At 41.6% G+C, this 27,927-nt stretch overlaps 1 protein-coding gene across 1 annotated transcript; it reads left to right on the forward strand.

Annotated features, from left to right (window-relative positions):
• Positions 1 to 305: 305 nt before the first annotated feature.
• Positions 306 to 27,891, forward strand: LOC118396988 (retinal guanylyl cyclase 2-like). The gene is made up of 19 exons (XM_035791367.2): positions 306 to 866; positions 1,065 to 1,886; positions 8,654 to 8,955; positions 9,240 to 9,594; positions 9,690 to 9,774; positions 10,678 to 10,774; positions 10,861 to 10,995; positions 11,120 to 11,200; positions 11,477 to 11,653; positions 11,839 to 11,995; positions 12,586 to 12,735; positions 13,081 to 13,229; positions 22,003 to 22,166; positions 22,410 to 22,602; positions 22,749 to 22,923; positions 24,403 to 24,501; positions 24,926 to 25,020; positions 25,118 to 25,203; positions 26,181 to 27,891. Exons 2-19 carry the CDS (start codon positions 1,142 to 1,144, stop codon positions 26,263 to 26,265), a joined length of 3,330 nt encoding a protein of 1,109 aa, XP_035647260.1. The 5' UTR covers positions 306 to 866; positions 1,065 to 1,141; the 3' UTR covers positions 26,266 to 27,891.
• Positions 27,892 to 27,927: the final 36 nt, after the last annotated feature.

Below are 27,927 nucleotides of genomic sequence, written 5' to 3' on the forward strand. Positions count from 1 at the left end.
GAAATAAATAAGTTATGTGACCCTAGATAAAATACTTTGTTTTTCATCTTCATCACTGTTATTAGTGCCAAATAGAAAACGTATAATTATATTTCTTTAGAGCCCTCTATTTAAATTCAAATGTGATTTTCTGCAGAATATAGGCCTAGGCTACTATCTTGACAAGGCGTTGTGCGAGGGTTATGTGTTTCTGAGACTCCAACGTGCATTGACAATCCTCTTATAGTGTGCCTTACCGAATATGGATTAGGTCCGGGTGCAGCACCCGTTTTGCCTACAGGTCACTTTGAAAGGGCTTTGATTGAATTGGCGTGGTTGATCTTGGCCTGCTATAATTTATAATATATATTCATTAGACATTGAATATAAATAAGTTTTACATTGAAGAAAATATCGCTTTATTTTGCATGCTTTTGTAGTCTATGTTTCTGCAACCTGTTGAGCATCAGGTAACCTTTGCTTGTCAAGAAGGATACTTTACACGGATACATAATGTTAGTCTGTTTGATTCTAATGAGCTAACATTATAAGGTGAGAAAAATGTTACTTGTGTGTGGTGGAGCAGACCTGTGTAAGGTGCGCTAGCCTCTTCAAGCGCCAACAACAGCATGTAAGGATCTCTCCAGGGTGCTGAAGTTGACAGACAACGGCGCTCCTGACGCTCCTGCCTCTGCCTCACCTTATGGTAGAGACCAGAAAGATAATGAGGTGTTGTGGCTTCAACTGGGCAACGGTATGACATTTCACATGAGTGAAAATATAGAGAATGCTGGAATGGTGAGGTGAGGATTACTGCAAAAAAACAGGAGTGTTAAAAAAACTATCCTCAGACTTCACAGCTTTCAAAAAGGCCCAAGAAAGCAATGGTAAGTGCAACATATTATGATTAAAGCTATGCTATTCAAGAGTGTCTCTTTGAGATAACATGCTATCAAATACAGTGATCTCACTCTCACATAGCCTACCTTGTGTTAACTTTATGCAGTTTATAACATTTTGAAGTAGCCTAATCCTTATTATAAATTATGTTAAAATGAATAGGCTAACCTAATCTTTTTTTGCAGATGTTTTTGGTTTGGTGTATAATGCTTTGATGTAGGATCAGATCACAGCTCACCAATACGGATACTCCAGCAGGATAATGCAACATATTCCTCTAAATGTTAGAGGTGTGCTATGGGACTTATCCAACTATCCCTATGGCCCCATCTTCAAGAGCAGACACAGCCTTACAACGCTGCCATTCTATAACTTTCTGCTATGGGTCCTGCTCGGGGTTTTGACTTTTCCATGCTGTGTCCAGTGTTTAATCTTCAAAGTTGGGGTCCTTGGGCCCTGGAACTGCGACCCGGTCTACTCCAAGGCCCTACCTGCGCTGGCCGCTAAACTGGCCGTGGGCAGAATAAACGAGGATTTCAGTTTAGATTTGGGAAGCAAATTGGACTTTGTGATCCTGCAAGAAGCATGTGAAACGTCTAAAGCATTGACAACATTTGTGTACTACGAGAAGATGGTGGACGGTTTCGTCGGACCCACGAATCCAGGATACTGTGACGCAGCCTCACTTTTGGGCAAAAACTGGGATAAAGCTATCTTTTCCTGGGCATGTATTAACTATGAATTGGATCGAATCAAGAGCTACCCAACCTTCGCACGGACACTGCCGTCACCCACACGGGTGTTGTTCACGGTGTTGAAGCATTTCAGCTGGGCCAACATCGGCATCGTGTCTTCCAATGAGGATATCTGGATAGACACCGCCGGTAAAGTGGCCAACTCCCTGCGGAGCCAGGGACTTCCCGTTGGCATAGTAGCTTCGGTGGGAATGAACGAGACGGAGATGGAAAGCACACTGAGCAGAATCCAGGCTGCTGGAGAGATCAAAGGCAAGTGTTTTTAAGAACATATTTACCTTCTATTTTGTTATATTCTGTTTTGTTTACTGAAAAGATACGAGTGAAATAAGTGCAGGCTATGCTATCAAGCCTCACAAGACTGCTTTTTATTTTTATTTGATTTAACTAGGCAACAGAACATCTGAGCCTGATCAGTTTAAAGGGGTAATCCACAGTTGAAACAATAACAAATCACTGAGGGATGGGGCTGGAGAAATGTAACCACTCTCAAATTCATAGAAAGAGCAATGGATATAAGTACTAACCATCCATGATATCAACTTTATAGTTTTAACCATGTTTTGAGGCTATAAAGGGTTTGTTTACTTATAAAGTGTTTGTTTACTTTTAAAATCAGTGGTGATTTTATCATGTAAATCTTGGTGGGGCAAACTTTTTTATGCATGCCAGCAAAGCCACTACACAACACTAAACAATACATTAATTGCATTATAACGGTGACCAAGGTGCCCAAAAACGGTTATGGCCTACATAAAGCTGTCCCATCAGCAGAGCTTTCCTTTCAGCACTAAGGAGTGAATCCTTACCGCTGCTACACCTGGCTATCAGTGGAGCCTTATTATTTACCTCCTTTTAAAAACCATAGCTGATATGGCTGACTTGCTTCAAAAAATGTGGTTACGACTGACTCCTTGTGGATTTGTGTAAGTCGATAAGAACCACATTCTCCTTCAATAATAACAAACTCCAAAATTAGTTTAGACTTTTGAACCATACACAAAAATTATTACATTTATGTTCAGTAAATTCATAATGTTTGTTCTTATATCATTAATACTTAACTCTAAGTATAAGCAAGTGCAAGCAACAAGCTGAGCTAGGCCTATTTGTTCAGCACTTTCAAGTTGGACACCAACAAAAATTCAGATGTTACTTCAGATAAATTCAACAAGATGTTGAGGCCTTAACTTTACTCTGCTTTAAGTCACCGCACACACACACACACACACACACACACACACACACACACACACACACACACACACACACACACACACACACACACACACACACACACACACACACACACACACACACACACACACACACACACCACCCCTCTCCCTCCAATCTAGTATTGAAAGGGGTATTCAGTGGACTGATTTGTGCAGCGTAGGAGAGGTGTGTGAGATGGGAGGGTTGTCACTGCTGAGGCGGCACACCTGTGAAAGCTCTGCAGTGGCATAAAGGCACTGTTTCCCCGATCAGCAAGAGATTCCTCTCTCCATGCATACCGTTGGTTGTTTCATTGTGTCTTTAGCAGTTGAGACCTAATTTACTGACCTTCATGCCTCATCTGATTATTGTTGAGTGTTTACTTTATTTATGGAATTAATTCATGTTGTTATTCCTTTACTCAGTGTGTGGTTTCCCATTGTTTGTTACTATCTTGAACCAGGTTGTATCACAGCATGTTGCGCAAACAAAACAACCCTTGCAATATCAACTGGAATTACATGGGTCTGTTACTGTTTATAACAAATATTTGAACGGTGAGAATGTCACTGGCAAACATGGTTACAGACCCAACAACATTATATAGTATCTCCTCAAGAAAAGCACATGAGCTAATTATAATACATAAAGTATGCTAAACAATGAAATCATTCCAACATTGCCTAAATTAATGAAGGTACTAGTGAGAGACCTATATAAGCAATAGGCCTATAACAATTGAGATGTACAAACTAGGGCATAAGGGAACGATGAGGGCATAAGAGGCAATCCATAATTTCGATTAAGACATTAATGAGTGAGCTAAGATGGACTAGTCAATATAACTTTGTTCAGCACTTTTGAAATGTACAGCGACAGAATTCAGAACATGGGCCGTTCTTACACTATTCTCTCTGTACACCAAGTCAGAACTGTAGGATAAATAGAGGGCGTAAAAGCAGAAAAATTAAAGCTCTTACAGTATTCAATTACATTTCTCAAAAACAGATTACCGGCTACATGTGCACCACCAAGTATGAACAGTAGGCTAAATTCTGAGGGGGAAAGGGATCCAAATAGGCACATGGGTTACTAACAGCTTACTACACAACAGACACTTAGTATTAGTGTAATACAGTACAGTGCATTCGGGAAGGATTCAGACCCCTTTTTCCACATTTTGTTATGTTACAGGCTTATTCTAAAAGGGATTACATTTTGTTTCTCTCATCAATCTACACACTACAGCATAATGACAAAGCACATTTTTTTGAATATTTTGCACATTTGATTTAAATAAAAAACAAATCACATGTACGTAAGTATTCAGACACTTTACTCAGTACTTTGTTGAAGCACCTTTGGCAGCAGTTACAGTCTTGAGTCTTCTTGGGTATGACGCTACAAGCTTGGCACACCTGTATTCGCTGCTGATCCTCTCAAGCTCTGTCAGGTTGGATAAGGAGCATCGCTACACAGCTATTTTCAGGTCTCTCCAGAGATGTTCGATCGGGTTCAAGTCCGGGCTCTGGTTGGGCCACTCAATGACATTCAGAGACCTGTCCCAAAGGCACTCGTGTGTTGTCTTGGCTGTGTGCTTAGGGTCGTTGTCCTGTTGGAAGGTGAACCTTCTCCCCAGTCTGAGGTCCTGAGCGCTCTGGAGCAGGTTTTCATCAAGGATCTCTCTGTTCTTTGCTCTGTTTATCTTTCCCTTGATCCTGACTAGTCTCCCAGTCCCTGCCGCTGAAAAACATCCCCCAATATCCCCCAATATTACATAATTTATGCAGCAGCATACAAGACATTTTTGAACTCACAGTTGTTGTGCTGTGCTCACTTAAATAGGAAGATGGCGTGGTGATATTTCTTGCTGGCAAATTTTGTCTTCAAACTTTGTTATCAAAGTCTGACACTCTTTGGATTTGTGGTGCTTTCAAGACACCTGGAACTCTGAAAAAACAAGGTTGAATTATGATGTAAGTGATCTTCAGGTCAGAGCTCTAGAAAGAGGCCAGAGTTCCCGACTTGCAATTCCGAGTTGGTTGTCCATTCAAAGCACATTTTCCCAGTCGGAGCTAGTTTTTTTCCAAGTCCCCAGTTGTCTTGAACTCACTGATTTCAGAGTTTCGAGTTTTCAGATGTTTTCAATGTGGCAGAAGTCATGCTGGATGGGCACTTCTAATGTAAATCTATGCTAGCACCCAATGGGGCTTGAACTGGCTAGCTCTCCCTGTAGATTCTGCAGAGACGTTGTGTCCCCCCATGAGTGACAGAATCCTGAGCCAATCACGGCGCAACTAGAGAAGATTAACAATGCCAACGCTCTGTATTTTCCGCTGGCTGCCCCTCCACCACAGAAAGCACTGAGCTATGCTGAAACACGTGCTTTTTGGAGCTGCCTTACTAAATAAAGCAAGAAAGAGACCATGTCCGTATGCAGCTTTATTCAATCAATAAATGTGTTTTTACATTGTTTTCAAACTGATACTGTATGTGACACAAATTAAATAACATGTAAAACACGCACAAAAAATAAATAAATCAACAACAGGTGGGGCTAAAAACAGACATGAATGACAGGTCGCCACTGACAACAAATCAGATAAAATGTCACATGCGTCGAATAAAACAGGTGTACCTTACAGTGAAATGCTTACTTACAAGCCCTTAACCAACAATGCAGGTTTAAGAAAAAACAAGTGTTAAGAAAGCATTTACTAAATAAACTGAAGTAAACAATAAATAAATAAAAATGAAAAAAAATAAGAAAATGTAAAATAACGAATCATTAAAGACTAACATTAAAATAACAGTAGCGAGACTATATACAGGGGGTACCGATACAGAGTCAATGTGCGGGGGCACCGGTTAATTGAGGTAATTGAGGTAATATGTATCTGTAGGTAGAGGTAAAGTGACTATGCATAGATAATAAACAGAGATTAGCAGCAACGTAATGGTTAGCCATTCAGGAGTCTTATGGCTTGGGGGTAGAAACTGTTAAGAAGCCTTTTGGACCTAGACTTGTCGCTCCGATACCGCTTGCCATGCGTAGCAGGGAGAACAGTCTATGACTAGGGTGGCTGGAGTCTTTGGCAACTTTTAGGTCCTTCCTCTGACACCACCTGGTATAGAGGTCCTGGATTGCAGGAAGCTTGGCCCCAGTGATGTACTGGGCCGTACGCACTACCCTCTGTAGTGCCTTGCGGTCGGAGGCCGAGCAGTTGCCATACCAGGCAGTGATGCAACCAGTCAGGATGCTCTCTATGGTGCAGCTGTAGAACCTTTTGAGGATCTGAGGACCCATGCCAAATCTTTTCAGTCTCCTGGGGGGGAATAGGTGTTGTCGTGCTCTCTTCACAACTGTCTTGGTGTGTTTGGACCATGACAGTTCGTTGGTGATGTGAACACCAAGGAACTTGAAGCTCTCAACCTGCTCCACTACAGCCCCATTGATGAGAATGGGGGCATGCTCTGCCCTCCTTTTCCTGTAGTCCACAATCATCTCCTTAATCTTGATCACATTGAGGGAGAGGTTGTTGTCCTGGCACCACACTGCCAGGTCTCTGACCTTCTCCGTGTAGGCTGTCTCATTGTTGTTAGTGATCAGACCACTGTTGTGTCATCGGCAAACTTAATGTTGGTGTTGGAGTTGTGCTTGGCCATGCAGTCATGGGTGAACAGGGAGTACAGGAGGGGACTGAGCACGCACCCCTGATGGGCCCCTGTGTTGAGGATCTGCTTGGCAGATGTGCTGTTCCATACCTTTACCACTTGGGAGCGGCCCGTCAGGAAGTCCACGATCCAGTTGCAGAGGGAAGTGTTTCGTCCCAGAGTCCTTAGCTTAGTGACGAGCTTTGAGGGCACTATGGTGTTGAACGCTAGCTGTAGTCAATGACTCCCATTCTCAAGTAGGCGTTCCTTTTGTCCAGGTGGGAAAGGGCAGTGTGGAGTGCAATCGCGATTGTGTCATCTGTGGATCTGTTGCAAATAGGAGTGGGTCTAGGGTTTCTGGGATAATGGTGTTGATGTGAGCCATGACCAGCCTTTCAATGCACTTCATGGCTACAGACGTGAGTGCCACGGGTCGGTAGTCATTTAGGCAGGTTATTTTGGTGTTCTTGGGCACAGGGACTATGGTGGTCTGCATGAATCAACAAGCTTATATTTTGGGTTTTGATGGGGTACAACAGTTGTACAGTGGCTTGCGAAAGTACTCATCCCCCTTGGCATTGTTCCTATTTTGTTGACTTACAACCACAAATTAAAATAGATTTTTTTGGGGGGTTTGTATATGCCTACTACTTTGAAGATGCAAATAATTTTTTATTGTGAAACAAACAAGAAATAAGACAAAACAACTTGAACGTGCATAACTATTCACCCTAACAAAGTCAATACTTTGTAGAGCCACCTTTTGCAGCAATTACAGCTGCAAGTCTCTTGGGGTACGTCTCTATAAGTTTGGCACATCTAACCACTGGGATTTTTGCCCATTCTTCAAGGCAAAACTGTTCCAGCTCTTTCAAGTTGAATGGGTTATGCTGGTGTACAGCAATATTTAAGTCATACCACAGATTCTCAATTGGATTGAGGTTTAGGCTTTGACTAGGCCCTTCCAAGACATTTGAATGTTTCCCCTTAAACCACTCAAGTGTTGCTTTAGCAGTATGCTTAGGGTCATTGTCCTGCTGGAAGGTGAACCTCCATCCCAGTCTCAAATCTCTGGAAGATTGAAACAGGTTTCCCTCAAGAAATTCCCAGTATTTAGCGCCATCCATCATTCCTTCAATTCTGACCAGTTTCAGAATTGAAACCCTCCCTGACTGGTCCCTGCCGATGAAAAAAATTCCCACAGCATGATGCTACCACCACCATGCTTCACTGTGGGGGTGATGGGAGGTGTTGGGTTTGCGTCAGACATAGCGTTTTCCTTGATGGCCAAGAGTACCTTCTTCCATATGTTTGGGGAGTCTCCTATTTTTTTCTTTAAGCAATGGCTTTTTTTCTGGCCATTCTTCCGTAAAGCCCAGCTCTGTGGAGTGTAAAGTGGTCCTTTGGACAGATACTCCAATCTCGCTGTGGAGCTTTGCAGCTTCTTCAGGGTTATCTTTGGTCTCTTTGCTGCCTCTCTGATTAATGCCCTCCTTGCCTGGTCTGTGAGTTTTCATGGTTGGCCCTCTCTTGGCACGTTTGTTGTGGTTCCATATTCTTTCATTTTTTTAACAACGGATGTAATGTTGCTCAGTGGGCTGTTCAAAGTTTCGGATATTTTTTTATAACCCAACCATGATCTGTACTTCTCCACAACGTTGTCCCTGACCTGTTTTGAGAGCTCCTTGGTCTTCATATTGCCACTTGCTTGTGGTGCCTCTTGCTTAGTGGTGTTGCAATCTCTTGGGCCTTTCAGAACATATACTGAGATCATTTGACACTTAGATTGCACACGGGTGGACTTTAGTTAACTGATTATGTGACTTCTGAAGGTAATTTATTGTACTAGATCTTATTTAGGGGCATCATACACGCACCACTTTTCCAGTTTTTAATTTTTATTCTTTGAAGCAAGTTAATTTTCTCAATTCACTTCACCAATTTGGACTATTACATGAAACCCAAATAAAAATCAATTTAAATTACAGGTTGTAATGCTACAAAATAGGAAAAATGCCAAGGGGGATGAATACTTTTGCAAGGCACTGTACATATAATTTATTTTTATGTCCCTAATGTTATGTAGCAACTGCAGATTGCCCCTTTAAGGTGGCAATCCCTCACTGTCTCTGTCCTGTGTGTTCCAGTGATCATCATGTGCATGCACTCTGCTCTGATTGGTGGGGAGCAGCAGACAGCCTTCCTGCTGAAGGCCAATGAGATGGGTCTGACGAAGGGCCGCTACGTTTTTGTCCCCTACGACACCCTGCTCTACAGCCTGCCCTACGCCAACACGTCCTACTTCCCCCTGCAAAACAACACCAAGCTGCGGCAGGCCTACGACGCCGTGCTCACCATCACTGTGTCCTCAGATCTGATGTCATTCAACGAGGCATTCAACATGGCCAAGAGGTTTGAGGAACTCACCATATCACTGGTCCCACAGCAGGTGAGGAGGGTGTTTCTTGATATTTTCAATTGTGGGATGTGAGTGGATTCCATCTGAATTTCAATTGATTGTTATGTTATTACATTGTTATTACAATAGTATTATAAACATGCCATTGATTGTATTTATTGAACATTGTTTATGTAGAGAAACACCATAGTCTTCAGGCCATTTGATATATAACTTTTTGGGGGGTGAGTTTTAGATCAGTGTATCACTCTTAGTTTGAGAAAAGCTAATAATTTTAACCAAATAAACCATTTATCAATGGCCTTGCATTCCAGGTCAACCCCCTGTTTGGAACCATCTACAATGGTATTTACCTCCTTGCCAAAGCCATGCACAATGCCAGGAGAGCTGGCCAGTGGCTCTCCGGATCCAACCTAGCTTATTTCACCAGGAACATGACATTCTCTGGCTTCAACCAGAAGATCCAGATAGACACTGAAGGGGAGAGCCAGACCAACTATGTCATCCTGGACTCCGACGGATGGGACGGTCAGCTGTACCGCTCCTATCTGGTGGACCTGAGCGCTGACATGGTCCGCTTTGCAGGCAAATCCATTCATTTCCCTGGGGGTTCCCCTCCCCCCTCAGACTCCAGCTGTTGGTTTGAACCAAACATAATCTGCACTGGAGGTAGAGAACCTGTTTGCCTGTTAGTTTGTGTCTTTCCTTCTTCCATCACACAACCAAACTATGTATTTAGTATCCATGTCTTACCTGTGTCTCAGGTGTGGAGATAACCTACGTCATAGTGGTGGTTGTGATCATCTTCATTCTGATTGTGGGAGGACTTGGTCTAAGTCTGTTCGTAAGGTAACTCTTCTCACTGTCCTGTTCATGTTTCTTACTGTATTTGTATGCTGTTTAGCAGAGGTGTGGACTCGAGTCACATGACTTGGACTCGAGTCAGACTCAAGTCACAAATATGATAACTTGCAACTCGACATTGACTTTAACACCAATGACTCGTGACTTAACTTGGACTTGAGCCTTTTGACTCGACCTGATTTTTTTCCCGCCCAGATATGAAAAATTATGCTATTAAAAAAAAGTGTGCAGCGCATCAACTCTTCATTTAACGGATTACAGTTTGAATCGGTCAGCAGCCAATCAAATTGTGCCAGCTGAGAAAAAGTTGCGCGTTGCAGTGCAGAGGAACGTCGGCGGGTGAATTCAGACGGAGCCCTTGGAAAGATTGATACCCCAAATTATTATTTTGGGATATAAAGAAGACGCTGTATCGATAAAAAACAGATTGAAACTTGCATAACATGCGGGAAGAAAATGACAGACGGAGACGCAACAACTTCCAACTTTCTTCGACATTTGAAGCTGCACAAAAAATGGGAAGTCGTGGCTAATATAGCAGACAGCTATATAATTTATATATTTGCTAGTGTAGCATGTAGGCTAACATAATGTTAAATCAATGAGCCTCCACACAGTCAGTCAGTGCGGGAACGTGAACATTGCACCCAAGATTGAGCTACAACTGGCTCGGCAAACTCAAAGTTTAGGACTTGAGACTTGACTTGAGACTTGTCGGTCTTGACTTGGGACTAGAGTGCTAAGACTTGCGACTTACTTGTGACTTGTAAAACAATGACTTGGTCCCACCTCTGCTGTTTAGATGCATAGAGACTAAAAACCTAGACAGAGATAGTTGCTATTGCTTTTCTGTTACCATGGCTGACATGCTCTCTGATTGGCTGGTAGGAGGAGAATCCAGCAGATCCAGTTGGTGAAGGGGCCCAATCGGATCCTACTGACTCTGGAGGACCTCACGTTCATCAACCCTCAACTTAGCAAGAGGGTAAATATACTTTCCCATGTGATTCTCTACAACATTACCTCTTTCTGATATACTGTATGTTCAGTCATCTATTTTATGCCTCATAGAAAATCACTCTAGAGGACCTGAGTGAATCTAAAAGTGCAATAGACAACAACGGTATGCATTCAGGAGACCCGCACCACTCTGTCAACAGCATCACTACTGCAACACATGACACCACAAATGTAGCTGTCTATGAGGTAGGTTGACGAAGTTGACCGTGGAACCACAAGTCGACTTTTCATCCCTATCCTAAAATATTTCAATGTGACTTGTAGAGAATGGAGCCAGAATAAAACCACATTTTCTTTCATGGCTTCAAAGGGCGACTGGGTGTGGCTGAAAAAGTTTGAAGAAGGCCATTTCAAGGAAGTCAAGCAGAGCACCACCAAGATCTTTACAAAGGTAAAACCCAAACATAACAACAGTAAGTTCAAGCACAAGTACAGTGAATTGCTTGCGAGCTCTACTCAACAGTGCAGTAATCAATATCTAAAATAGTATAAAAATCAAAAATCTACATTTCCTGTGTATAAAAAATAAAGATAACATGAGAAATAAGAGATTACGTTATATACAGGGTCAGTGCCAATACCATATTTACAATGTATAGAGTCATGTCTGGGATGTGAGGTTGTTTTTGTTAACTTTGGGGTCTTCATTTTGTGTGAATGTGTCCAGATGAAGGATCTGCGAAATGAGAACATCAATCCGTTCCTGGGGTTCTTCACAGACTGTGAAATGTTTGCCGTGGTGACGGAGCATTGTTCCCGTGGCAGTCTGCAGGACCTCCTGAGGAACGATGACGTCAAGCTGGAATGGATGTTCAAGTCTTCTTTGTTGCTGGACCTAATCAAGGTATGACATGTTTGACACATCATGTTGCAAAACTAGTTCCACAAGTCTAATTTGTCCCAATAAGATAAAAAAATATCTTCTAAAAACTGTATCGGCCAGCAGATCAAACGTTTAAAATGTTTTTCTGGTACTTTGTCATAAGTAACACCAATGGTTTACCAGTTCTGATCTTATTGGCCTCTCAGGGTATGAAGTATCTGCACCATCGAGAGTTCCCTCACGGTCGGCTGAAGTCACGGAACTGTGTGGTGGACGGTCGCTTCGTCCTCAAGATCACAGACTACGGCTTTAACGAGCTGTTGGAATCCCAGAAATCCCCCAAAAATCTAGTTCCACCTGAAGGTAACATCTATGCCTAGATCTGCACTTTTGTTTTTTTTTAAATGTTCATTCTTCCATATCACGTTAAAGGAGCGGTGTGGTCAACAACACCTTTTTTTTGTTAATGCCTTGTTAGAGTTGTTTGAAAAGAGTTGATAGTTACATTTCAGATTGTTTTGCATGGGTGGGATTTTGGACCGCTTGGTGACATCATAAAAGAGAGTTTGCCCTCCTCTCTGCCAATAGCAGTTTGTTTGCAGGTTACACATCCCTCCCACTAGGCTCCTCCAGTTAGGCCCCTCTCTCAGAACACTCCATGACAGTCCTAGCAAAATGATTGCTTAGAAATAGCATTTAACTAAGAAGCTATTTTTGTTTGTTTTTGAGTATTTTAATTGAAAACAATTACAGTAAGGTACTTAATTGTTACCCAGAAATTATTTGATATCGAGATAAAAATGGCTGCATTGGACCTTTAAAGAAGGACTTGTCACACATTCATTTGTATTTCTAGTTTGTGAGTATAATCTATGTCATTTAGATTCTATATGCTTCCCAGGTGTGGCATTTAACTACCTTGCCAATATCGTGACCCTGTGTCTCTATCTCAGATCAGTTTTGGACAGCCCCAGAGTTCCTCCGAGACGTGGAGAACTCTCGGAAGGGGACCTATAAAGGAGATGTGTATAGTTTTGCCATTATACTCCAAGAGGTGGTTGTCCGAGGACTTCCATATTGCATGCTGGGTCTGACTCCTGCGGGTAGGTCTGGGGGATACAAAACAAACAAAAACATACAATCTTAGATCTTAGAGGCATTTTTTGGGTTTTAGCTTGAGGTCATTTTTCTGTCATCTGTGAATCAACATCAATTGATTGACTTGTTATAGTGGCATCTAATGAGTAATGTCAGAGTTGTAAATCACAATAATTCCCCTATCTACAGTGTATAATGTAGCTACATATTGCACATACAGAATTTCTGCTTTGCTTTGACAAGCTGTCTAGTACCAGCGGACAATACACTGTGTAATGAGTTGTTAGGCTCCTGTGCTGCTGCTGTACAGTATAAACTCTCTCCTCTCTTTCTCTCTCCCTCACCATCAGAGATCATCCGTAAGGTGAAGAAGCCTCCTCCCATGTGCAGGCCTACGGTGGCCCCAGATCAGGCTCCTATGGAGTGTATCCAGCTGATGAAACAGTGCTGGAGCGAACAGCCTGATCGCAGACCAGCCTTCGATGAGATCTTTGACCAGGTCAGAAACCCTCATCTGTCTCCATGGTTATCTGCTGCCAGTCTCATAGAGGGGTAATGCAGGGAATATGTCTGGGTAATTATGAGCTGTGGACAGCAGAAATTGGTCTGTCAGCACTCATTGGCCGTGTCCGAAATCTGTCTTGCCTACTACTTAATAAAACAATATACTGTGTACTAATCGTATTACATACTGTTCAGAATGTACTGTTTAGGAAAAATGAATGCAGTAAGCAACAAATATTACCATCTAGGCTCACCCATCTTGAGAATGTCATCTAATAATGCTCAATTGCGTTGATTCCCAATCATTCATTTATTTTGGTACAGCGTGTTCCCTTATCTCATTATCAGCTGATTATCAGCTCTTGTCAAACACACGAGTCTGGAATAGGGAAGGCAAAATTAAAAGAACTTTCAATAAATTCCCTTGTCTTCCTGAGATTCCGGTTGGAGGATTCACTGAATCAGGAGGGAGTAAGCAGGAAATACGGAATCCTCCACCCAGGACTTCTGGAAAACCAGGGAATTTATTGAAAGTTCACAGGATTGTGCAACCCTAGTCTGAAAAGACAATTCTCTTCCTCAAAAGTGTGCAGCGTATTCTACTAGATGAAAATCCATATAGTTTAACATCCTAGCATATAAAGCATACTTTATTTTCGACATTTCAAGCACTATAAAACGTTTTATTTTTGTATACCTAAAATGCAAACGCTGCGCAGTTTTGCAGGTCTTCTCTTACAGCTGCAACTGTATGTGCATTTGTAAATCTGGAATGGTGCAATTGTTGAGAATATGAGTCTATGGTTGTTGTGGGGAAAGGGGTTGTGTGTGTGTGTGTGTGTGTGTGTGTGTGTGTGTTTATCCCACAACTGTTCCAAGGGAGTTAAAGATGTTAGGGACAATATAGGATGATTCACTAACTGTTTACTAATATAATGATTGCTTGCCATAATGTAATTTTGGTAATGGCGAGAGGTAAAAATCCTTTGCATAAATTGTCTACATTACTACAAATATTAATAGCTCATTATGGAAAATAAGATAAACAGAATTTTGAATGTATGTACTGTATGTGTATATACAGTGCCTTGCGAAAGTATTCGGCCCCCTTGAACTTTGCGACCTTTTTCCACATTTCAGGCTTCAAACATAAAGATATAAAACTGTATTTTTTTGTGAAGAATCAACAACAAGTGGGACACAATAATGAAGTGGAACGACATTTATTGGATATTTCAAACTTTTTTAACAAATCAAAAACTGAAAAATTGGGCGTGCAAAATTATTCAACCCCTTTACTTTCAGTGCAGCAAACTCTCTCCAGAAGTTCCGCGAGGATCTCTGAATGATCCAATGTTGACCTAAATGACTAATGATGATAAATACAATCCACCTGTGTGTAATCAAGTCTCCGTATAAATGCACCTGCACTGTGATAGTCTCAGAGGTCCGTTAAAAGCGCAGAGAGCATCATGAAGAACAAGGAACACACCAGGCAGGTCCGAGATACTGTTGTGAAGAAGTTTAAAGCTGGATTTGGATACAAAAAGATTTCCCAAGCTTTAAACATCCCAAGGAGCACTGTGCAAGCGATAATATTGAAATGGAAGGAGTATCAGACCACTGCAAATCTACCAAGACCTGGCAGTCCCTCTAAACCTTCAGCTCATACAAGGAGAAGACTGATCAGAGATGCAGCCAAGAGGCCCATGATCACTCTGGATGAACTGCAGAGATCTACAGCTGAGGTGGGAGACTCTGTCCATAGGACAACAATCAGTCGTATATTGCACAAATCTGGCCTTTATGGAAGAGTGGCAAGAAGAAATCAATTTCTTAAAGATATCCATAAAAAGTGTTGTTGGGAGACACACCAAACATGTGGAAGAAGGTGCTCTGATCAGATGAAACCAAAATTGAACTTTTTGGCAACAATGCAAAACGTTATATTTGGCGTAAAAGCAACACAGGATATCACCCTGAACACACCATCACCACTGTCAAACATGGTGATGGCAGCATCATGGTTTGGGCCTGCTTTTCTTCAGCAGGGACATGGAAGATGGTTAAAATTGATGGGAAGATGGATGGGAGCCAAATACAGGACCATTCTGGAAGAAAACCTGATGGAGTCTGCAAAAGACCTGAGACTGGGACGGAGATTTGTCTTCCAACAAGACAATGATCCAAAACATAAAGCAAAATCTACAATGGAATGGTTCAAAAATAAACATATCCAGGTGTTAGAATGGCCAAGTCAAAGTCCAGACCTGAATCCAATCGAGAATCTGTGGAAAGAACTGAAAACTGCTGTTCACAAATGCTCTCCATCCAACCTCACTGAGCTCGAGCTGTTTTGCAAGGAGGAATGGGAAAAAAGTTCAGTCTCTCGATGTGCAAAACTGATAGAGACATACCCCAAGCGACTTACACCTGTATCGCAGGAAAAGGTGGTGCTACAAAGTATTAACTTAAGGGGGCTGAATAATTTTGCACGCCCAACTTTTCAGTTTTTGATTTGTTAAAAAAGTTTGAAATATCCAATAAATGTCGTTCCTCTTCATGATTGTGTCCCACTTGTTGTTGATTCTTCACAAAAAAATACAGTTTTATATCTTTGTTTGAAGCCTGAAATGTGGCAAAAGGTCGCAAAGTTCAAGGGGGTCGAATACTTTCGCAAGGCACTGTATATAGACATATATATATATATAGACATAACAAAGAAAGTAAAGGACAACCACAGCTTTTCCTTCTGTCAGAAAGATCTCCTTCCAGAAGTTAAATATATATATTTGTTATGGCTATATATAATACAAATCGAGGTGAGGGCGATGGAAATGCATCTGGTGGTTGATCTGCTTCTGTTCTGTGTGTGGCACTGAGTCTCTCCGGGGCTATGGGATCCGGGGCGTCAGGGGTGGTCTGTAGGATAGTTGGATGACAACCCAACTCGGGATGAGGAGGGCTTTTAGCGGGTGGAATAGTGGGGACCAGTTGGAGGTTTACTTAGTAGCAATGCAAATATCATGGTACAGCTACATAGACACTCAATCATCATGTTACTTTTTAATGGTACGTTTACAAACATACATTTTGATAAATAGAATTGAGAGTTATTTCTCATTATGGTAAGTGGTGAAATAAGTATAGCCAGTTATAATTGGAATGGTTTAGCAGATAATAAGAAAAGACAATCAGTATTTATGTCACGCCCTGACCTTAGTTATCTTTGTTTTCTTTATTATTTTGGTTAGGGTGGTATGTGTGTTTTTGGCTTGTCTAGGTTTTTTTGTATATCTATGGGGTTTTAGGATTGTCTAGGTAAATGTAGGTCTATGGTGGCCTGAATTGGTTCCCAATCAGCGACAGCTGATTTTGTCTCTGATTGTTGTCTCTGATTGGGGATCCTATTTAGGTTGCCATTTTTCATTTAGGTTTTGTGGGTTATTGTCTATGTGTAGCACTCGTGTTATATATATTCATGTTCGTTTTGTTATTTTGTTTGTTTGTTTGTTTAATGTTCTTCGTTTAAATAAAGAAGAATGTATTCTCCTCGTTATGACGAACGTGACAGAATAACCCACCAAACCAGGACCAAGCAGCGTGAAAAGGAGGAACAGCGCTTAATGGGGAAATGGACCTGGGAGGAGATATTAGATGGAGCAGGACCCTGGACACAGCCGGGGGAGTATCACCGTCCTATGGAGGAGTTAGAGGCAGCGAAAGTGGAACGGCGATACTACGAGGATTAATACTGGAGAATAGAGGAACACCGACGATATGAGGGTAGCCGGCTAGCAAGGAATCCCGAGAGGCAGCCCCAATAGTTTTTGCGGTGGGGGCACACGAGGAGATTGCAGGATTCAGGTAGGAGATCTGAGCCAACTCCTCGTGCTTACCGTGGGGAGCGTGTAACTGGTCAGGCACTGTGTTATGCAGAGATGCGCGATCTATTCCAGCTCCTCGCATTTGCTGGGCTAGAATGGGCATCCAGCCAGGACGTATTGAGCCAGCACTATGTTCTGGATCTCCAATGCATCTCCACGGTCCAGTGTATCCTGTGCCTTCTCCCCGCACTCTCCCTGAGGTGCTTGTCACCAGCCCAGTACCACCAGTGCCAACACCACGCATCAGGCCTCTAGTGCGCCTCCAGGGTCCAGTACGCCCTGCTCCTGCTCCTCGCACTCGCCCTGAGGTGCGTGTCCCCAGCCCGGTACCACCAGTGCCGGCACCACGCATCAGGCCTCCAGTGCGCCTCCAGGGTCCAGTACGCCCTGCTCCTGCTCCTCGCACTCGCCCTGAGGTGCGTGTCCCCAGCCCGGTACCACCAGTGCCGGCACCACGCACCAGGCCTACAGTGCGCCTCAACAGTCCGGTACGCCCTGTTCCTCCTCCCCGCACTCGCCTTGAGGTGCGTGTCACCAGCCGGTACCACCAGTGCCGGCACCACACACCAGGCCTACTGTGCACCTCGGCAGTCCAGAGCGTCCGGCGACAGTACCCAGTCCAGAGTGTCCGACGATAGTACCCAGTCCAGAGCGTCCAAAGACAGTAGCCAGTCCAGAGCATCCGGCGACAGCGTCCGGAACCTGCGATGACGGGCCACAGTCCGGAACCTGCGATGACGGGCCACAGTCCGGAACCTGCGATGACGGGCCACAGTCCGGAACCTGCGATGACGGGCCACAGTCCGGAACCTGCGATGACGGGCCACAGTCCGGAACCTCCGACGACGGGCCACAGTCCGGGGCCTCCGACGAAGGGCCACAGTCCGGGGCCTCCGACGAAGGGCCACAGTCCGGGGCCTCCAACGAAGGGCCACAGTCCTGGGCCTCCAACGAAGGGCCACAGTCCTGGGCCTCCAACGAAGGGCCACAGTCCTGGGCCTCTGGCGACGGGCCACAGTCCGGGGTCATGCCTTGACCTTAGTTATCTTTGTTTTCTTTATTATTTTGGTTAGGTCAGGGTGTGACGAGGGTGGTATGCATGTTTTTGGCTTGTCTAGGGTTTTTTGTATATCTATAGGGTTTTGGTATTGTCTAGGTAAATGTAGGTCTATGGTGGCCTGAATTGGTTCTCAATCAGAGACAGCTGTTTATCGTTGTCTCTGATTGGGGATCCTATTTAGGTTGCCATGTTCCATTTAGGTTTTGTGGGTTATTGTCTGTGTAGTTGCATGTCAGCACTCGTGTTATAGCGTCACGTTCGTTTTGTTATTTTGTTTGTTTGTTTAGTGTTCGTTTAAATAAAGAATGTATTATGACAAATGTGACAATTTAACTGGCTAAAAGAGAAGGAATATATCTATTGCTTACAGGAAAGTCATTCAACAATTTTAGATTAAGTTTTGTGGAAAAAGGACTGGGGGGGACGAAATATATTTCTCCTATGGGCAAAGAAATTCAATAGGGGTGATGATATTAATTAACACAAATTTTGATCCAAATATGCAAGTTGTCCAAACAGATCATCAAGGTAGATGGATCATTTTAAATAATATGTTATTGGACAATAAACATATGGCTTATTAAACTATATGGTCCAAATAATGATCCAAGCTTCTTTGAAAATATAAGAATTTATCTACAAGCAACACTATTATTACAGTTGTAAATACCTCTATGGACCGTAAAGGACATCACGCTACAAACTATCACCCTCAAGCACTTATGGAAATCATGAATGTCATGGATATATTGGAATTAGTGGATATATGGAGGCTGAAATACTGTGAACTAGTGAGATATACATGGCGGAGGCTTAATCATGCTAGTCGTGTCGATTACCTTATGTAATTTTCTCTGGCACCAAAAGTTTAAAAAGTGTTGATAGGGGACAGGATGCAGTCAGATCATCACATTTATTTAACTAGGCAAGACAGTTGAGAACAAATTCTGATGTACAATGACGGTCTAGGAACATTGGGTTAACTGCCTTGTTCAGGGGCAGAATGACAGATTTTTACCCTGGAAGCTCAGGGATTTGATCTAGCAACTGGCTCAACACTCTAGGCTACCTGCCGCCTCATCACATAATTGTCATATATGTTACTCTTACAGAATTTGCACATGGGCGAGGATATTGGAAATTTAATCAAAGCCTACTGGATGATAGCATGTTTATAACTAGGACAGCATCATTTATAAGACTTTTTCCGACATAACATAGGGACCCTTATTGTATGGGACACTTATAAATGTGCCTTTAGAGGCCAGGCAATTCCATACTCATCTATAAAACAAAAGCAATTTAGATCAAGAGTCCATATTAACAAAGGAAATTGAAGGACGAACGGAACAGATAGATAGCAATAGAAACTGTACCATTGTAACGGTTTTCATGTGGTGAAGGAGAGTCGGACCAAAACGCAGCGTGTAGATTGCGATCCATGTTTAATAAAACAACGTAACACGAATCAAAACAAACACTCAACAAAACAATAAACGTAATGAAAACCGAAACAGCCTAAACTGGTGCAAACTGACACAGACTAAGGACATCAAGACACTAAGGACAATCACCCACAACACAACCAAAGAATATGGCTGCCTAAATATGGCTCCCAATCAGAGACAACGATAAACACCTGCCTCTGATTGAGAACCACTTCAGACAGCCACAGACTCTCCTAGAACACCCCACTAAGCTACAATCCCACTAAGCTACACACCACATACAAAAACCCATGTCACACCCTGGCCTGACCAAATAAATGAAGATAAACACAAAATACTTTGACCAGGGCGTGACAACCATAGAGGCACAGAATTAGTTAGAGGAAAAACAAAAAGAAATGGAGGAACATATTCAAGAAAGATCCAGTGTAATATATTATAAAAAATAAGTCGACCTGGATGAAATGTATTGGAAAATGCACCAAATGATTTTTCATTATCTTCAACATAGAAATGCTACCAAATTGTTTTATTGAAACTTGTTACAAGTGATAGTCACACAATTACATTTTGGAAGAGGAAGTACTTTAAGCATTTGTTTTCGTTTAAGTCGCCTCCATCTCCACTAACCGAAGCTAATTGTATGGATTGTTTTCCTATTAATAATGTAAAATTAACATCTGTACAGAAAGACTCATGTGAAGGCCAAATTACAGAGGAGGAATTTATTGATGCAATTAAAGCCTCTAAGGATGGGAAAACTCCAGGGCTGGATGGCATACCAGTGGAAGTACACCAAAGTTTAATTTATATACTCAGAGGACCATTATTAGAATGTTTTAACCACTCCTATATAAATGGTAGATTATCGGACACGCAACAAGAAGGTCTGATTTCATTATTACTGAAACAGGAACCAAGTGATATACAGTGCCTTGCAAAAGTATTCATCCCCCTTGGCGTATTTCCTATTTTGTTGCATTACAACCTGTAATTTAAATGTAGTTTTATTTGGATTCCATGTAATGGACACACAAAATAGTCCAAATTGGTGAAGTGAAATGAAAAATATATCTTGTTGAAAAAAATATATATACATATTGTAAACGGAAAAGTGCTGCATGCATATTGCTATGAAGCCCCTAAATAAGATATGGGGCAACTAATTACCTTCAGACGTCACATAATTAGTTAGATTGCACACAAGTGGACTTTATTTAAGTGTCACATGATCTCCGTATATATTCACCTGTTCTGAAAGGCCCAAGAGTCTGCACGCCGCTAAGCAAGGGGAACCACCAAGCAAGCGGCAATATGAAGACCAAGCTTGCCAAGCAAATCAAATCAAATGTATTTATATATCCCTTCTTACATCAGCTGATATATCAAAGTGCTATACAGAAACCCAGCCTAAAACCCCAAAAAGCAAGCAATGCTTGTGTAGAAGCATGGTGGCTAGAAAAAACTCCCTAGAAAAAAACCTAGGAAGAAAAAAACCTAGGAAGAAACCTAGAGAGGAACCAGGCTATGAGGGGTGGCCAGTCCTCTTCTGGCTGTGCCGGGTGGAGATTATAACGGAACATGGCCAAGATGTTCAAATGTTCATAAATGACCAGCATGGTCAAATAATAGTAATCACAGTGAACAGGTCAGGGTTCCATAGCCGCTTCCCATGTCCATTCCTCCTTTCCCTGCCTGTTACCACGCCGCTCGGTCCGGGTGTGGTGGGTGATTCTGTAACGGCGTTCGTCTGTTGAAGGAGAGGCGGACCAAAATGCAGCGTGGTGGTTACTCATGTTCTTTAATGTAGAATTGACGATACATGAAATAATGAAATGATGTTAATACAAAGTATTAACATAAGGGGGCTGAATAATTTTGCACGCCCAATTTTTCGGTTTTTGATTTGTTAAAAAAGTTTGAAATATCCAATAAATGTCGTTCCACTTCATGATTGTGTCCCACTTGTTGTTGATTATTCACAAAAAAATGCAGTTTTATATATTTATGTTTGAAGCCTGAAATGTGGCAAAAGGTCGCAAAGTTCAAGGGGGCCGAATACTTTCGCAAGGCACTGTATGTATGTGATGTAATGTATGTGTGTTTACCCAAATAATATCTGGGGGATTGGAAATGATGCAGACAATTAAATTGATGGAAGCAACAATCTCTCCTCAATATTAAAGCTGATCCACCCCTAAAAAATAAAAATAAAATAAATAAAAATAAAATGCAATCGCTAGTATGGCTATTCAGACACGGGAAAAGTCTTGGCTTATAGCTTTATGGATTTTTACAGAGAGCATAAGTCATACATAATATTACATAATGTAGTGGTGCACCAATGATGATGATGGTGGTGTTGTGTCACAGTTCAAGCTGATCAACAAGGGCAAGAAGACCAACATCATTGACTCCATGTTGCGGATGCTGGAGCAGTACTCATCTAACCTGGAGGACCTGATCAGAGAGAGGACAGAGGAGCTGGAAGTGGAGAAACAGAGGACAGAGAAACTGCTGTCTGAGATGCTGCCTCCGTGAGCTTCATGTTATAACACACACACACAGACAACTAAAGAAGACAATGGGCATTTTGTTATTTCAAGATATCATTCTTGTACAATGCCAAGGGTATTGTCCATTCATAACAAGATACAGTACCATACTTTTGACTTTTAATGATTGTTTATAATAATAATAATATATAATATAATATAATAATTGTTTGTTGCTCTGTGTCACATTACCACAAACACAAAATGTCCCATGTCACAATACAGTTCTGTGGCAGAGGCTCTGAAGACGGGTGCAACAGTGGAGCCAGAGTACTTTGACCAGGTCACCATCTACTTCAGTGACATAGTAGGCTTCACCACCATCTCCTCCCTCAGTGATCCCATCGAGGTGGTGGACCTGCTCAATGACCTGTACACTCTGTTCGACGCTGTACTCAGCAACCACGACGTATACAAGGTCAGTTCTACTATTTTCACACTACTGAGTTGAACCGAAATGAGCTGAGCATCATAGTTGCAGGTTGGGTTGTGGTGCAAGGGAAGCATCACTGACTATCAATGTGGCAATGATTTACTGTATGCCTGTTTGTTTTCATTGTGTAGGTGGAGACCATTGGTGACGCCTACATGGTGGCATCAGGTCTACCCAAGCGGAATGGCAACAAACACGCAGCGGAGATTGCCAACATGTCCCTGAACATCCTGAGCTCTGTGGGCACCTTCCAGATGCGCCACATGCCCGGCATTCCCGTCAGGATACGAATAGGGATACACTCAGGTGAGAGAGGGCTTTGGGTTGTCCCTGCCTGGCAGACATACTCTGAAGTCACATGTATGAGCTAGTTGATCAATCTTGCTCAATGGCTGAATCCCAATGTGAGTTGTTAATAAAGATGAAGTTTTTTTCCAAAATGCTATATATACATTTTCAGAAATCTTGGTAAATGAGCTTCTACAGTTTTAAAGAACTTATGAAAGTGATTGGTGTGTTTTTTCACTATCTAATCATGACATGGGGTTGTTCAATGACACATGTATTTGTTTGAAATCTATCACTTGATGTTTTCATTTCAGAGACAAATAATCATGTTTTTTTGCACCTCACTCACAAATAAATAGTATTGCCAGGTTTTACACAGTCAAATGTACTGTAACAAATACATTTTTAATAAAGATCTGTGATACATTTGTGACGTAAAGATTTATTTGGGCTGCAATCTGAGGTGCAGCTAGCTCTAATGAACGTATCCTCTGCAGCAGAGGTAACTCTGGGTCTTCCATTCCTGTGGCAGTCCACATGAGAGCCAGTTTCATCATAGCGCTTGATGGTTTTTGAAGAAACTTTAAAAGTTATTGAAATTTCTTCTGTATTAACTGACCTTCATGTCTTAAAGTAATGATGGATTGTCATTTCTCTTTGCTTATTTGAACTGTTCTTGACATAATATGGACTTGGTCTTTTACCAAATAGGGCTATCTTCTGTTTACCAACCCTACCTTGTCACAACACAACTAATTGGCTCAAACGCATTAAGAAGGAAATACATTCCACAAATTAACCTTTAACAAGGCACACCTGTTAATTAAAATGCATTCCAGGTGACTACCTCATGAAGCTGGGGTTGAGAGAATGCCAAGTGTGCAAAGCTGTCATCAAGGCAAAGGGTGGCTACTTGGAAGAATCTCAAATATAAAATATGTTTTGATTTGTTTAACAGCTTTTTTTGCTTACTACATGATTCTATATGTGTTATTTAATTGTTTTGATGGCTTCACTATTATTCTACAATGTAGAAAATAGTACAAATAAAAACCCTTGAATGAGTAGGTATGTCTAAACTTTTGACTGGTACTGTAGGTGAGACAACCAAATATCACAGTCAAATATACAGTATGAAAACATTCCATTCTAGCTAAACAATGGATATAGCGATTTGCAAAAAAAACAAAATCAAAATTTTAATGCACACTTAAAATCTATTAATTGAAACAGTCATATTTTACACACACATGAAGGTACCCATAACCAGCAATAATTTCTGCTGAAAAAAACACGTGAAAAATGTGTGGATATAACGTTTTGGAAATAAACTCTTCATATCACAATCAATCACTTTGATTCTATTTCCTTTTCTCACTGTCAGTTTGTGGGGATCCATCAGTCATAATGAGGACGGCTGAAACAGTAGCAGGCCAAGGTTTGGTTTCTCAATGTGATGTCTGAGATGTGATGCACATGTGTGTTGTGTGTGTACAGGGTCATGTGTGGCTGGGGTGGTGGGTCTGACCATGCCTCGGTACTGCCTTTTTGGAGACACAGTCAACACCGCCTCTCGTATGGAATCCACTGGGCTGCGTGAGTATCAGAGGTTATTGGTGTTCATTTACAAAACATTAAGAACACCTTTTTAATATTAAGTTGCACCCCCTTGACACAAACCAGTGCACCTGGCCTGGCACCTACTACCATACCCCGTTCAAAGGCATTTAAATATTTTGTCTTGCCCATTCACCCTCTGAATGGCACACATACACAATCCATATCTCAATTGTCTCAGGGCTTAGAAATCCTTCTTTAACTTGTCTCCTCCCCTGCATCTACACTGATTGAAGTGGATTTAACAAGTGACATTAATAAGGGATCATAGCTTTCACCAGGATTCACCTGGTCAGTCTGTTATGGAAAGAACAGTTCTTCATGTTTTGTTCACTCAGTGTATTTCTGCTCAGGATGTCTGCATTATGGTATGGTTTGTAGTGACAGTGTTATATCCATTCAGCTTATAGAATTCATGTGAACATGAGCACTGTGAAGATCCTGCGCTCCCTCAACGAGGGCTACAAGATAGACGTCAGGGGCATGACAGAGCTGAAGGTATAAACACCTCACAATACATTATCCTCTGTGTTCACCTGTAGGATCTCTTTCAACTGTTTATAAATAAATCATGAATAATGATGTGTTCTTACAGGGTAAAGGCATTGAAGAGACATACTGGCTGGTTGGGAAAGAAAACTTCACAAAGCCTTTACCGAACCCTCCAGAGATTAAACCAGGGTAAGAACTCACACTCACAATACAGTACCTTATGTTGACACCCTGGCAAGAACCACCCTAAGTGAATCTTAACATGTCTACATTTCATTTGGCGAATATTTGTGCATTGATTATACAGCAGTTCTATGTGTTTATGTGTAGTCATTTCACACATTTTCTCATCATTCACTACATGAGCAAAAGGGAGCCCTAGGATGGGATTGAGGCTGTTATGGTGGCATTACATGTTTTGCCTACTTTAGGGATGACAATCATGGACTGAACCCAGAGGATATAGCTGCGTACAAGGGGAAAAAAACAGAGAAAAAAGCTTGATTCGAGGAGGTAGCTAGCAACTTGCATGCCGTGCTCTGTTGTGTCATGGTGGAATGCTAGTTGTTGTGTGGGTTCTTCTGTTGCATGGAGTTTGTGGATTTCTCAATCTATGGGATTTTGTTGAGCCCCCTCCACTGCCCCCCTGCCCCCTATACTGTCTAATCATAGTCTCTTGATCTGATCTCTTCAAGTCTTGATCTGATCTCTTCTCTAATATTCTGATCTTATCACCTTAAATAACGTTAAAGCGGAGCTTGACCATCACAGAAAAGCTCTGTTCATTTTGGATAATCTCTTTCCATTGTGAGTGGTTCACCCTCATTTCCGTCCTTCCTTTCTTCTCACCTTCTCATTTGAGGCAGCACCTCTGAGACACTGGTGGCTGGTGACACCTTAATTGGGGAGTACGGGCTCATAGAAATGGCTGGAACGGAATTAATGGATTTCACTCTGTTCACTCCATTCCAGACATTATTATGAGCCGTCCTTCCCTCTCCAGCCTCTTGTTCTCTAAGACAATTAACATTCTTAGTCATGCTTCTTCTGCCATGTCCTCTCGTCTCATCTCACCAGCTGTCTTGTCTACTATAATCTGATAGGCCTACTAGACTACTGTTTTAAGTGGAAATATGTTTAAATGTTATTTGATCTTCCATTCTCAGGGACAACTGGCAAGAGATGGTGACAGAAGAGATCAAGACTATATTTCGCAAGGCCAACCGGGAGGTGGACAAACCTAAAATATGAGCAGACGAGACAGACGGAGAGAGACAAACACGGGGAGAAGAGGACACATCCAAAGAGAGAGAGGGAGGAAGAGAAATGGATGATGAAGAACTGGAGGACAGAGGGCATGGACCGGCCTGCTCACTGCAGCTTACGTGGCCTCCTTTAATAGGATTTCCTGGCTTCTGTCTGTGTAATCTGCTTGTGGCCAGCACAGCAGAAAGGGAGAGCACTAATGAAATGAAGGTTGTTGTATTACCGTCCTGCGACAGGGATAGTGCGTGTCTTCTTAATGAACCATACACTTATGTCTCTGGTCTCCCATTGGCCACTAAGTGGCTTTGTGTCAGTGGAGTGGTTTTGTCTAGATGGGATACAGTTTATGTCAAAATTGACTTTTTGTAGCAGGTTAGGAGAATTTACGCAGCAGGTTAGGATAATTAATGTAGCAGCTAAGGAGAATTAAGTTAAGGTTAGGAAAAGGGTTAGGTTTATGGTTAGCTAAAATCCGAAACATATCAACTTTGGACGTCAATTTGACATACATTGTATCCCATGGCCAGTGGAGTTGAGGCCCCAGTGCTCAACAGGATGTACTACTGTATCACTCCACTCCCATACTGTACTGTAGCTTTTAATCACATGCATAATAGGAGTTTAAATAAAAAAAAATATATTTTATCACTCTTCTAAACGTTTTGAAAGGAGCACTTCTCTCCACCTGATGAGAGTTGTGGGGTGAAATAAGACATTTTGTTAGTTATGGCAAAATATGATATTCAATTTTTAAGTTATGGCTGAAAAGCTTTGTAAGGGTGTAAGATTAGCGTTCCACAGTTGTGAGAGGAAATCGGATATATATCTACTGTATTGTTAATGGACCACAAGTTTGTTGGCATCTAGGTAAATAATTCCCTATATTAATCATGTTTTTTTGTATGAAAAAAAAGAGTGCATTTTGAGGACAATGATACAATGCAAAAACTAAGGACAGACACTGGATTTCTATGTTTTACATTGACTTTTAGAAATTCAAAACATAATTAGTATATGCATGCTGTGTCCCGTTGTTATAGATTGTCTATGTAATGTTTCTGTAAAACGTCTTTCCTTTAAGCAGGGCATTTGGAGCCACGGAGTATACTGATTCTCCAAAGAATTGTCATGTCTGATGTCTACACCTTCATGGACAAGAGTACCATCTCTTGTTTGGTTGAAGGTATGACTTGTATAAATTAAAATGAATGAGCGTCCATTAGAGGCGCTATGAGCTCATACTTTAGGGTTACCTATGCAGCTGAAAACATTAATAGATCATTACCAAATAACATGAGCAATGATATATGCAGATGGATGTTTGATGATACATATTGGTGAACTTTTATTGTCTTCTATTATTTCATCTACTTCATAGACTATGAGAACAATGAATTAAAATAATATACAGTATGCAACTTTAATTTTCAAGATGCACAGTGTTGAAAAATGTAATTTGTTACTGATTACAGTTACATGACTAAAGTAATCAATCATGTAATCTGTAATCAGTAACGTAAAGATGCATTCATTATGTTATAAGTCTTGAATATTTATGAGACACAAAGAGTAATGTAAATATTATATATTTAATTAAATCTGTTTTATTTAGATGTATGTGACACTTATTTCAATGGTTCTTCGAGA

This window comes from Oncorhynchus keta, chromosome 18 (assembly GCF_023373465.1).
Source record: "Oncorhynchus keta strain PuntledgeMale-10-30-2019 chromosome 18, Oket_V2, whole genome shotgun sequence".
NCBI classification, from domain to species: Eukaryota; Metazoa; Chordata; class Actinopteri; order Salmoniformes; family Salmonidae; genus Oncorhynchus; species Oncorhynchus keta.